Consider the following 11,722-nt stretch of genomic DNA (forward strand, 5'->3'; position numbering starts at 1 on the left):
GGGACAAAGAGCCCCGACCTGCGCCCTACTTTTCACACTTCCCTGACTCCTCGGTAATGGGGAAACAAAGGCGGGGCTCCGGCGGCTCAAGAGGGACCCCCTTAAGATAGGCCGACGCCCCCTCCTAACCGGACCACAGGCAAAGGGAGAAATGGGCTGCGCCAGCAACAGGTCTCTTCCCTAACTCTTACCTATTCTTTATTACTTTGGAACCACAAACCATTCAGACCAAAGGATAGTTAAAGGTGTCCTTCCGCTAAAATACGTTTTTTTTGTTCTTAGTGAAATAAAAGAGGTCTCTCTAAGACTGGAGATGACCATCACACAGAGAGAGACACACAGTCCAAACTGCTTGAGGTCTAGTGTGAAGTTTTTGCAATCAGTGATGGTTTGGAGAGACATGGAGACTTCATGGCAGATTTCATTTTCTAGCAGGATTTGGCACACTGCCCACACTGCCAAAAGTACCAATTGGTCTTATATAATATAAACATTTTCTGAGACGCTGAGTTTTGGGTTTTTTTCATTGGCTGTAAGCCATAATCATCAACAATAAAAGAAATTAACACTTAAAATAGATCACTCTGTGTTTAATATATCTATATAACATATGAGTTTCACATTTTCGCATTTTGAACTGAATTACTGAAATGCAGTAAAGTTTCAATGATTTTCACATTTTTTGTGATGCACTAGTATGATTGTCTTCACCTACTACAGTCATTTTGCTTGTGTATGGAGTCACAGTCATTAAAGCATGGGTCATTTAGCATAACTGGCTAAAATATTGTTCACTGTTATATACAGCGCTGGAAAAAAAAAATAAGAGACCACTTCAGTTTCTGAATCAGTTTCTCTGATTTTGCTATTCATAGGTTTATATTTGAGTAAAATTAACATTGTTGTTTTATTCTATAAACTACAGACAACATTTCTCCCAAATTCCAAATGAAAATATTGTCATTTAAAGGATTTATTTGCAGAAAATGGGAAATGGCTGAAATATCATCATTATTTTTTGAATGGGCCTCTTATTTTTTTCCAGAGCTGTCACTGTAAAAAATGTCCGTAGAATTTACGGTGAAAAACTGTCAAACCATGACAGTAAAAGACTGTAAACGCTAAAAAGGCTAAATACTGTTTCGGTAACAACAAAATACCGTAAATTCATATATCATCCAATACACTAATTTTTACACATTTTCTCTGGAAAAAATACATTATTTCAACGTAAAATTCTCTTGCACTGTGTTTATAACAGAAATTTTCCGTATTTTTTGGATAAATGGTAAAACCGTAATTTCTACATTATTTTTTTGTGAATAATACATTTTTTCTTTGTTAAATATACAAGCCATTATTACATTTCCGTATTATTTAGATAACAGCCAAAACCGTAATTTCTACATTTATTTTTTGTGAATAATACATGTTTTTACTGTAAAATATACAAGCCATTATTACATTTCCGTATTATTACTCAACAGGCAAAACCGTAATCTCTTTATTCATTGTTTGTGAATAATATTTTTTTTTTTACTGTTAAATATACAAGCCATTAATAAATTTCCATATTATTTGGATAACGGCTAAAACTGTAATTTCTACATTTATTTGTCATGAATAATATTCTTTTCACCATTAATATGCAGGTCACAAAAAACAGTCAACATTGTGATTTTTTGCCCTTTTTTCAAAATAAGTAATATATATTTTGCAAGGCTTTTTTCACAGTTCAATACAGAAACCATTATGCGTAGAAAAATTGCAAATCAATAAAATATGTTTTAACCGTTGAATTATTGATTTATGACAACATGGTTTTCTGTCTCATAAGATTTTTGTAAGTAATCATTTAAGAGCTATTCATGTGTTTATTCAGTACACAGCATTTATTTGACAGTTCACAAGTACTGCTTTAACAACCTAATGACTGGAAACCGAAACTTGGAAACTTGGAAAATGGAAAATTAAAGGCTGTTGAACAATTATTACCTGAGGTGTATTTTTATAAAAGAATTTTACAGAAATCCCTCAGCCATAGACCACTGAAGTCATTGCCATTCTGTAGTCCTCGCATTCCCATATTTGGAGTTCTGTGTCAAAGCTGAATTCTCTATGGGCAAAATTAATGGGGCTTTCAAAAACTTGTCTCTATAAAATTTTGTGGTAAATAAATGTGCTCAGAACCTTATACGTTTTACTCGGTGTACATTTTTCTCCCAAATATCACTGGATCTGTTGAATTATTAGATAGTTTCATAGTTATAATGTGAATTTTGCTAACGCTAAGCTAAATGCTAGCGCGCACTGAACTGATGTCACTGAACTGGAGCTTAGCTATAGCGCACTATTAAATGTACAGCTGTGCTGTACTGTGATCGTATCATGTTTTGGATTATTATCCTTCTTCATAGATGATCAATATAGTATTCAAAGAGGTAAAACCCACTTTAAGTTTCTAGCCATGCAGTGTAGACTCTGTTAGAGCTTCAAAAATGCAGATAAGAGAAAGCAAGATGCTAGCTCAGTGGTTCTATCTAGCTAGATGAAGATGAAGAGTCTTTTCTTCCCATTAAATCTTTTATAAGGAAAAGGCTTAATGCGGTTTAATGTACTAAACAGAAAGTGAGCAGTGAGTAAATCTGGACCAGAACACCAAATCAGATAAATGGATCTGGCCAAAGGCACAACGGTCCAGTGCCAGAATGGATGTGTATGTGAGTTTAAATCATCACCCAAACAGACATTTGTTCAGTGGATTATGCCCAGCTCCACTCCGGGTTTGGGTGATGATTTAAACTCACATACAGATCCATTCTGGCACTGGACCGTTGTGCATATGGACTAGCTCAGTGGTTCTCAAACTTGGTACTGGAGCAATGCTGCCCACAGGTTTATTGTTTAATTACAGCACATCTGATCCAATTAATAATCCCTTGCTAGGGGTGTTACAGCAGGAAACACTGACACAAGCAGCACAGTGGTACTCCAGAACCAAGCTTTAAGTGCTGTATCCTGCTTCACCAGTGTAGCCCAGTGCTATTAGCATGCTTAATTAGAGAATCAGATGGTTATGAGCACTAATCAAACTGGTCAACCAGGGTCATACTAACAGACCATCTAAACCATTAAACTCAAATTTGGTCATATGCTTTGCTGGTCAAGGGCTAAGCTACTCGACCCAGCCTGTTTACCAGGGTAGCATTATGTTTCCTCCTGAATGTGCAGCTTCTCAGCCTCTCTGACTATCATGGACCATAAAAGCAGTTATCAGCAGAAGCTAGCGTTTATCTGGATTCTCAAGCGGGGACGTAATGTCATTTACACTGCAGAAGATCCTTAATAAAAGAAAAAAGACACTTGGTGTTTTAGTACATTAAGCCACATTAAGCTTTTTCCTCGTAATAGGTTTAAATTGAAAAAAAAAAACATGTTAAGTTTTTAGACCCTTATTTTCATCTAGCTAGATAGATCTTTGGTTCTGACTGAGAATCACTGAGCTAGCTGCTCGCTTTCTCTTATTATCTGCATTTTAGAAGCTCTAACAGAGTCTGCACTGCAAATATATAGTTTTACCTCTTATAATACTTTTACTAATAATACTTCAATACTTTATTGATCATCTTTGAAGAAGAATAATTATCCAAAACGTGATATGAGCAGATTGTAGCCGTTTTAATAACCTGCTAACTTAGCTTCAGCGCGCACTAGCATTTAGCATAGAGTTAGCAAAAATCTCATTACGACTCTTAAAACGATCTTATAATTGAGCGAATACGGTGGTGTTCTGGAGAAAAATGCACACAGAATAAAACACTTTTTTTTTTTTTTTTTTACCACAGAATGTTCATTTTTCCCATAGAGAAATGAGCTTAGACACAAAACAACAAATATGGGTATACTGTGACCACTATGCATGAAAGGGCTAAGATAAGACAGACAAGTTAATCCTTTAATTAGTCGCACAGTGGGAAAATGTACAATGTTAAAATAATTAAAATAATTTATGAACTTTTTTTAAGTTTTCCATAGAATGTTTTGTCTGTTTCATGGCATCTTGAAGAAGCAAGTATTAAATTTGTAAATTTCTTTCATTGTACTTTGGTCAACATCAAATCAAATTTGTTGAATGGACTATTCCTGCTGATCTGAGATCACTTTCATATGTAAATAGATTGTGGGCAGCAATAGGGACTGGTTTCACACTGTTTGGTTTTTTGAAACATCACTTTTTAAAAAATAAATGTTTTAAATGCATTTTGTTTTAGTTTCCAAGCTGAAATTAAGTGAATTGTAAGGAAATGTATCAACATGCATTTCAAATTGTAATACAGGCTGTGGAGAGAAAGCGCGCCTGATTTTGAATACTAACAGTCGCCTCATGTGGGCGCCGTCCAATAAGCGCTTTCGGTTTCGGCAGTCACTTTTGCTGTGTTTTTTCTACTCATACAAGACCAGCCTCCTATCTGTTTGAATGGGGAGAGACCAATATACTCTAGTCTGAAGGTGTAATTATCATTTGAACAACATATTTTACATCACTAGTAAAATCTGTTAAAATCCTTATGAACAGTTTGTAGCGTTTGTCTCCAAAAAAGCACAAAAAACTTGATTTTTTCGGCTTGTTATGGCTACTGCGCCTGCGCAAATATTTACAGCCGGGGGGAGGGGGGGTGGGGTTCCTCCGATCTCTGCAAAAGCAACAAGCTGATTGGCTCTTTTTGTTGGAAGGCGGGAGGATCAGCGTTACGACAACTCTCCTTCACGCTGCAGTCAGTGGCTGGTCTCCTCTCGAATAACATGTCTGTGTGTGCTTGATGGAGCTCTGCAGTTCATGTCAAGTCTGTTTTAACGAGGTAAACATTTCTGTGTGATATAAACGATACTGTTCAGGTGTTTGTGTCCCAGCTGTGTTAACATCTCCAGAGCATATACCATGTTAGCTAGCTAGCAAACTAAAGTGAACTATCAAGCTAAATAAGGTAGCTACAGAAGCTAGTGTGAATTGTCTCGGCTTAGTGGTGCTTACAATGAGCAGTTCCCGTTTCCAAGCATGCTTCAGCATATTTCAGTCCTCATTGCAATGATAATGCGTTCGTTTTGTGTTAGATACATGCCTGTTTGAACATGTATTCGTGTTGCATCTGTGGAGCATTGTTTCAGTCTCTAAAAGCGTATGTTCTACATTGCAAGCTCCATCGCAATGAACCACGGTGCATTTTCAAGTGTGTTGAAAGTGGTTGTAAGCAGGTGTTTTCTGGATATGGAGCATTAAAATCTCACTTCTATCGCCAACATAATGCCACGTCCTCCGTTGCCCAGGGTATTGCTTTAGCATCACTTAAATGCACAGTTTCACTTTGTGAACGTCAGTGTGACGGAGTCAAAGAATTGGTTGCTCACTTAAAGCAGCACTTAGTCGAGGGACGTGCTGTGAGCTGCCCAGTAAGAGGCTGCAAAACTGTGTTCACTGTAAAATCTTCATTTACTTCCCACATGTCTAGAAAACACAGACACTGTTCTGTAAATATGATTTGTGAATCATTCACAAATACAAATATTGAATGTCCTTCTACAAGTGAGCATAATGTTGCTACCCACCAAGAAACTGCCAGTGTTTCACATGCAGAAGAAACTGCCAGTGTTTCACATGCAGAAGAAACTGCCAGTGTTTCACATGCAGAAGAAACTGCCAGTGTTTCACATGCAGAAGAAACTGCCAGTGTTTCACATGCAGAAGAAGCATTTGGGGACGCACCTAATTTCAGTGACTTGTTTCTTAGAAATGTGTGTATGTTTTACATAAAATTACAGGGGCAGCATCTTATTCCAGCGTCTACTATTCAGAACATTGTTGAAGAGATTCAGAATATACATGAATTGGGACAGGCCTATACTTTGAATAGATTACACTTGCTACTGAAAGATTTGTCAGTATCAGATGAAGATATTGAAAAAATCTGTGATACAGTGAAAGAATCTGACTTGTTCTCAGCTTGCCACACAGGACCTATGAGAACAGCATACTCTAGAGCCCAGAGCTTTAAAAAAATGTTTAATTACGTGGAACCTAAGCGCATGTTTTTAGGCAGAGATGAGAACAGAACAGAAAGATTTGCATATTATGTTCCTGTGTTAAACACTTTGAAGAGTATGCTAGAATCCAATTTTTGGCAGGTGCTCTTGTCAGTAGATTGTAATGATGTTTCCGTGCCAGATGTTCTCTGTGACAGCCAAGATGGTAAAGTGTTTAAATCCAACACCTTTTTTCAGGAAAATCCAACTTGTCTTAAACTGGTCTTATACCAGGATGCATTTGAGGTGGTGAACCCTTTGGGTTCTGCAAAAAAGAAGCACAAAATATTGGGTGTGTACTTCTTACTACTAAATTTGCCCCCCCATGTTCGATCAAATGTTGATCACATGCAGCTGGTTTTGCTGTGTAGAGAGAAGGACTTTAAAGAATTTGGCCATGCCAACGTTTTTTCCAAGTTGGTGTCTGATTTGAAAGTCCTGGAGGAGACAGGGATAACAATGGCAGATGAAACCGTTGTTAAGGGAACTCTTTACTGCATTGCTGGAGACAACTTGGGCTCTCATTGTGTTGGTGGATTTACAGAAAATTTCAGTTCCTCAGAATATTTCTGCAGATACTGTCTAAATTCTCGAACTGAATTTCAAGGTAACCCAACTTCATGTGGACCAGAGCGCACCACTGAAAGTTACAAGTCTGCAGTTGATCAGTTAGAGGCTGAAAATGTGCCAGATGTTCAAGGAATAAAGTTCAGGTCAGTCTTTAATTCTTTGGAACATTATGATGTATGTCTGCCTGGTTTGCCCCCTTGTCTTGGCCATGACCTCTTTGAAGGTGTCCTCTCTTATGATGTTGCACTTTACCTGAGGTATTTTGTGAAGAAAAAGAAATGGTTCACATACTCCATTTTGAACAGGTCTATTAAACAGTTCAAATATTCATCCACAGATGCTTCCTCCAAGCCATGTGAGGTCAGTCCTAAAACACTTAGGCTTTCTGGTCATGCTATACAGAATTGGAATTTTCTAAGGCTGTTGCCTCTAATAATTGGAGACAGAGTGCAGGATCCACAAGATGAGGTGTGGCAGTTAACTCTACAACTGAAAGACATTGTTGATTTGGTTTGTGCTCAGAAAATTTCAAGGCCTCAAGTTGCTTACTTGGATGCCCTCATTCAAGAATATTTAGATTCAAGGACGTCACTGTTTCCAGAAAACAACTTGAGACCAAAGCATCATTATTTACGGCACTATCCAGGATTGATTCTAAAATTTGGCCCACTGATCCGATTATGGACTATGCGCTTTGAGAGCAAACATAGTTACTTTAAAAGATGTGCAAGGCATTTGAAGAACTTTAAAAATCTGTGTCTCAGTCTTTCAGAAAGACATCAGATGCTTCAAGCCTATCTTTCATCTGGTTCAGTGAGTCCTCCATCCTTACAAATAAAAAACAGCTCACCGTTTTACTCTGAGCTTTACAGTCAACAAGTTAAAGATGCAGTCTGCCACTTTGGCTTCACTGAAATAAATGCAAAGATTTCTGGAGATGTGCAGTATAATGGATTAACATACAAGAAGGGACAGTTTTTTGTCATTAGGAATGACGACTCAGTAGAATTTGGTGAAATCATTCTCATTGTAGTGAAAGATTGTTCAGCACTTCATTTTCTGATGAGAGTATATTCAGTGGAATTTCTTCCACACTACCATATGTACTCTGTGAAAAATGAAAGTGGAAGATTGCATTGTGTACACATTAATGACCTGATTGACATGTGGCCATTGTCATCTTACATGAAGAATGGATATCAGATAGTCCCATTGAAGCACAATGTGTTGTCAGTAGATACTTAGATGTCAGTTGGACAAAGGTGTTTTTGTGTTTGTGTATCTGACAGATATGGCAGAATCAGAAATACAGAAGATAAGCAGTGCCATTACTGCAGTGTTTCCTGATCTTCCTGAAGCAGTTCTGAATTCAGTTATAGACACATTGAAGGCACTTGGTACAGAGACCACAGATGATCTGAAGTACATTACAGAAGGAGACTTGCTGCCAGCACTGAAGCCAATACAAGCCAGAAGACTTGTTGTTTCCTGGGCGCAGAACAGTAAGTCTGTTAATGTGTAACAGTGAAAAACTGTGATCACTCCAGGACATAGACGTTAGTAATTTAACAGCAAATTACCTTATTCAATGCTTAAATGTCTGTTACAGATTCCGCCACTCCAACTCCAACCTCGGTATGTCCCTCTCCAGTTTCTGCATGCTCCACTCCACGTTCTGCCTCTCCCTCAACATTGTCAACCACATCTACCTCATCATCCCCAAGAGGCAGTTCATCTTTTCAGCCAGACTGGGCAGACAGTTTTCAAATACCATGGCAAAAGCTCCCTGAAGAGTTACTGCAAAGTCTGGAAAGACAGAAAAGACCTAGTCCACGGCTACGACGAGAGATGATTAGAATTGTGGTTTCTGAAATTATGAAGGTGTGTAATAACCCGACCAAACACAACACTACAGAGATAGGCAAAAGAATGGTGGCCAAGTATCCTAAATCGCTACAAGATGTAATTGAGGGTGATGTAGTTGGATCTGGATATCATTCACTGGTCAAGCAACTTCAGGCACGAGTTGAGAATGTCAAACGACCCAACACATCAAAGATAAAAAAACGTAAGCCAGTTTCAGATGGATCTGACACAGAGGAAATTCCAGCTGAGCACAAAGCAAGTGTTCAAGACACATATGGCTGTGTAAAGTGGGAGCTGAAATATTTGCCACTCTCTGAGACTGAGGATAGTCAGCAAGAAAAAAAAGAAAAGATGAAGACTATGTTTGAAGAGATGAATTACAGTACAGACGACGTGAAAGAATTGGTACAATGCACCTTTTACACACAGTGTAAAGACATCAACAAGGGGACCAGCATAAGGCAACTAACCCAAGAGTGGCCCTTTTTGTTCAAGGAATCTGGAATGGTAGTACACTTCCAAGAACTTACTGGTGTCAGTCTAATGGAGTGCTTCCATGCCAACGTGGACAAGAAGTGTCGACGCCTCTTAAGTTTCTTTAAAACTGTTGATGCACCAAAACACAAACAGGTTCTGGATGTTTTTATCAAGTTTCAGACTGAGAGAGGCCAATTGGATGGTTGTCCAGGAGATGTCATCGAGATGGTACTTCTTTTACTGGCTCATTTTGGTGAAAAAGAGGATAACCTGTTTCATTATGTCGATAAGACATGCCTAGCCAGAGAGGTTCAGATGGAGAAGCTGCCAGCAACACCCTGCATTATTGTGTGTGGTAAGTAAAGCCCAAAAAGTGTAACCAAACTCTCTAAATCTGCTGGTGTATTGACAGCCTATTCTACTATTGGCTTACATTGTTACAGGTAATGTTGTACAGTTTATGGATACAGACCATTAATTTGCCTGGTACCAAGCTCAACCAATGGCTAAATTCAGTGTAGAAATGGCATTTGTTATGTCCAATTTAGCAAGTAAAATTGTATTAGTATAGAGTGAGGAATGTGTGAAATGGCTACAGCAGTCCAACTTCAAAACACTGTAGAGAGTTCTCTGCCCCGCTCACCATTCAACAGATGCAAAGCTCACATTGGCAAGCAAAGACAAGTCATGTATAAGTTTGCAGTGTTTTTACTGTTTGCACATTATAAAGGAACTCAAGGAATCTTAATGAAGCTCAGTGATTGGCTGTTCATAAGATACAAGTTATTACACAAAATGTAAATTTGTAGCCATTTCACACACTCACTCTAATTTTTTATTGAGGTTTATTTATTTGTTTTATTGTTGGCCTTGTTAATCTTTTTAGGGTCATCCTGCTTTACTGCTGGGATGTTCATGTTGAGCATCGACCAAGAGGTTGTCAACGACCACATCACTTCTTTCGTACCTGCCTTCTGTCTGCTGTTTGGCAGTTACTACTGTTTCAACATACACTACCCAGTGGAACTACGGTCAACACTTGAGTTCCTTCAAAGGTATAATTTCTTTGTTCTAAAACATTTGGGCACCTGTTTTATGACTGTTCAGTTTCTGTTTATATATTAAACAAGTAAAAATAACCTAATTTATAAATTAAAGTTAACAAAAAATCAGTAAGAAATTAGAGAGAGTGTGTGAAATGGCTACAGGATTGTAGTTTGTGCAAAAACTTATGATCAGCATATATCATCAGATATTAAGGAAACGTTGGGTTTAAGCTCATATTTAATTGTATAATATTAATTAATAAGGGTTGAGAAACTTTCAATCAACACAGTCTTTTTTGTTGTTGTTTGGTAATTAATGTATTTATTTACTTTTATCAAGGTGTTTCTTCTCGATAAATCCCGAAAGAGGCACCAAAGTCCAGTGGAAGAAAAACAAGAAAGCACTTGCTGTCAATCCCAGAGTCCTCACTCTTATTGCTGACCTTGCAGACCATGAGTGGACCTAGACATAATTCCTTATGGACAATATGTTAAGGTACAATGTATGTTCCATGTTGTCACTGTCCAAAGAAAAATAAGTATGTCCAAAAGAGTAGATTTACAGGAGAGGCTAAAAATGTGCCTTAATTCCAGTGTAGGTTAATGTAAAGATTTTTTACCCCCCAGGTGATTTTGGAACATATTGCTCCGACATTTTTCACAGCATGTAAAAATCAACAAAAAAAAGAAGCTATATGTTTTTTTGTGGACAGTGACTTAAAATTGTTGTTAAAATTGTACCAAAAAAGTACTGGAAGTTCTGAGAATCACTGTAAGTGTACTTTTACTTGGAAAATGGCTGCTATAGTTTATATAGATACAAGTTCTGTTTTATGAGGTCAGTGAGGTCAGAGGTTTTGTTTAGCAAACAAGGTGATTTAATGGCAATTTTATAGTAATTTCAGGAATCGAAAACAAGTGATTAGAGTCACTGAGGTTATTGTTTTGAGTCTATGCAAGATGCACATTTTCATTACTGTTATACTGAGCAGTTTCAAAACAATTGTTATTGTTGTTATTTTGTAATCATTTAATAAAGAGCAGAATTTTGTTTACGGGATCAATAATTTATTGATCAATAAAATGTTTAATACAACTTTGACCTTGATGTAATTATTTGATTTTATGCAAGATGGTGTTACATAATGCAGGTTCATTGAGGATTTAACAAAATAAATATTAATCTGACAGTATTTGTTGTATTTAAACTGTCTGTAGATTAGACTAACTTGATTACAAAACTTATTTAACAGCGGCACACTTTAATAAACAAATCTTCTTGAATATATGTTAGATGTGAAATAGTTACACTAGTATGTTCATTTCATGATAAAACCCTCATACTTCATGGCCAAACCTTTACTTCTATAGCATCTTAACGAAATGTATATGGAATAAATCAGTTGTTATATTACAGACTGAATTCATAAAAAAAAGAAAAAGAAATGTAATTTATATGGATTATATGGCAAACAGTTTCTTTATATGGCACAAATTGTGTATATATAAAGTAAAATATGGATTTAAATTCTAACTAGAAATCAACAGTACATTTATCTTTTTACTGCAACGTTAGGGCATATTGTAATGTATTTTTTTACGGTTATTTCTGACAATCACATTTATTTTACTGTAAATACTATAGGCTTTTTACAGTGTAATATACTTTTATTCACAACAATATA

General features: G+C 36.9%; 1 protein-coding gene and 1 long non-coding RNA gene across 2 annotated transcripts; both read left to right on the forward strand.

The window, feature by feature from the left end:
• Positions 1 to 4,779: 4,779 nt before the first annotated feature.
• On the forward strand, positions 4,780 to 8,044 carry LOC125781200 (uncharacterized). Its single transcript, XR_007424416.1, has 3 exons — positions 4,780 to 4,859; positions 6,686 to 6,791; positions 7,938 to 8,044. It is a non-coding gene; the product is annotated as an uncharacterized LOC125781200 (long non-coding RNA).
• Positions 8,045 to 8,050: 6 nt separating this feature from the next.
• LOC111194471 (uncharacterized) lies at positions 8,051 to 11,139 on the forward strand. Its single transcript, XM_022678651.2, has 4 exons — positions 8,051 to 8,150; positions 8,258 to 9,346; positions 9,878 to 10,046; positions 10,378 to 11,139. The coding sequence occupies exons 2-4, from the start codon at positions 8,497 to 8,499 to the stop codon at positions 10,502 to 10,504; spliced, it is 1,146 nt and encodes a 381-aa protein (XP_022534372.2). The 5' UTR covers positions 8,051 to 8,150; positions 8,258 to 8,496; the 3' UTR covers positions 10,505 to 11,139.
• The last annotated feature ends 583 nt before the right edge of the window (positions 11,140 to 11,722 follow it).

This window comes from Astyanax mexicanus, chromosome 15, assembly GCF_023375975.1.
Source record: "Astyanax mexicanus isolate ESR-SI-001 chromosome 15, AstMex3_surface, whole genome shotgun sequence".
NCBI lineage: Eukaryota > Metazoa > Chordata > Actinopteri > Characiformes > Acestrorhamphidae > Astyanax > Astyanax mexicanus.

Bases quoted from the DNA above. Each gene is read 5' to 3' on its own strand.
- LOC111194471 (XM_022678651.2), top strand. From the start codon at position 8,497: ATGATTAGAATTGTGGTTTCTGAAATTATGAAGGTGTGTAATAACCCG. The intron at 9,347-9,877 runs GTAAGTAAAGCC...TAATCTTTTTAG, and splicing joins ACCCTGCATTATTGTGTGTG to GGTCATCCTGCTTTACTGCT. The intron at 10,047-10,377 runs GTATAATTTCTT...ACTTTTATCAAG, and splicing joins ACACTTGAGTTCCTTCAAAG to GTGTTTCTTCTCGATAAATC.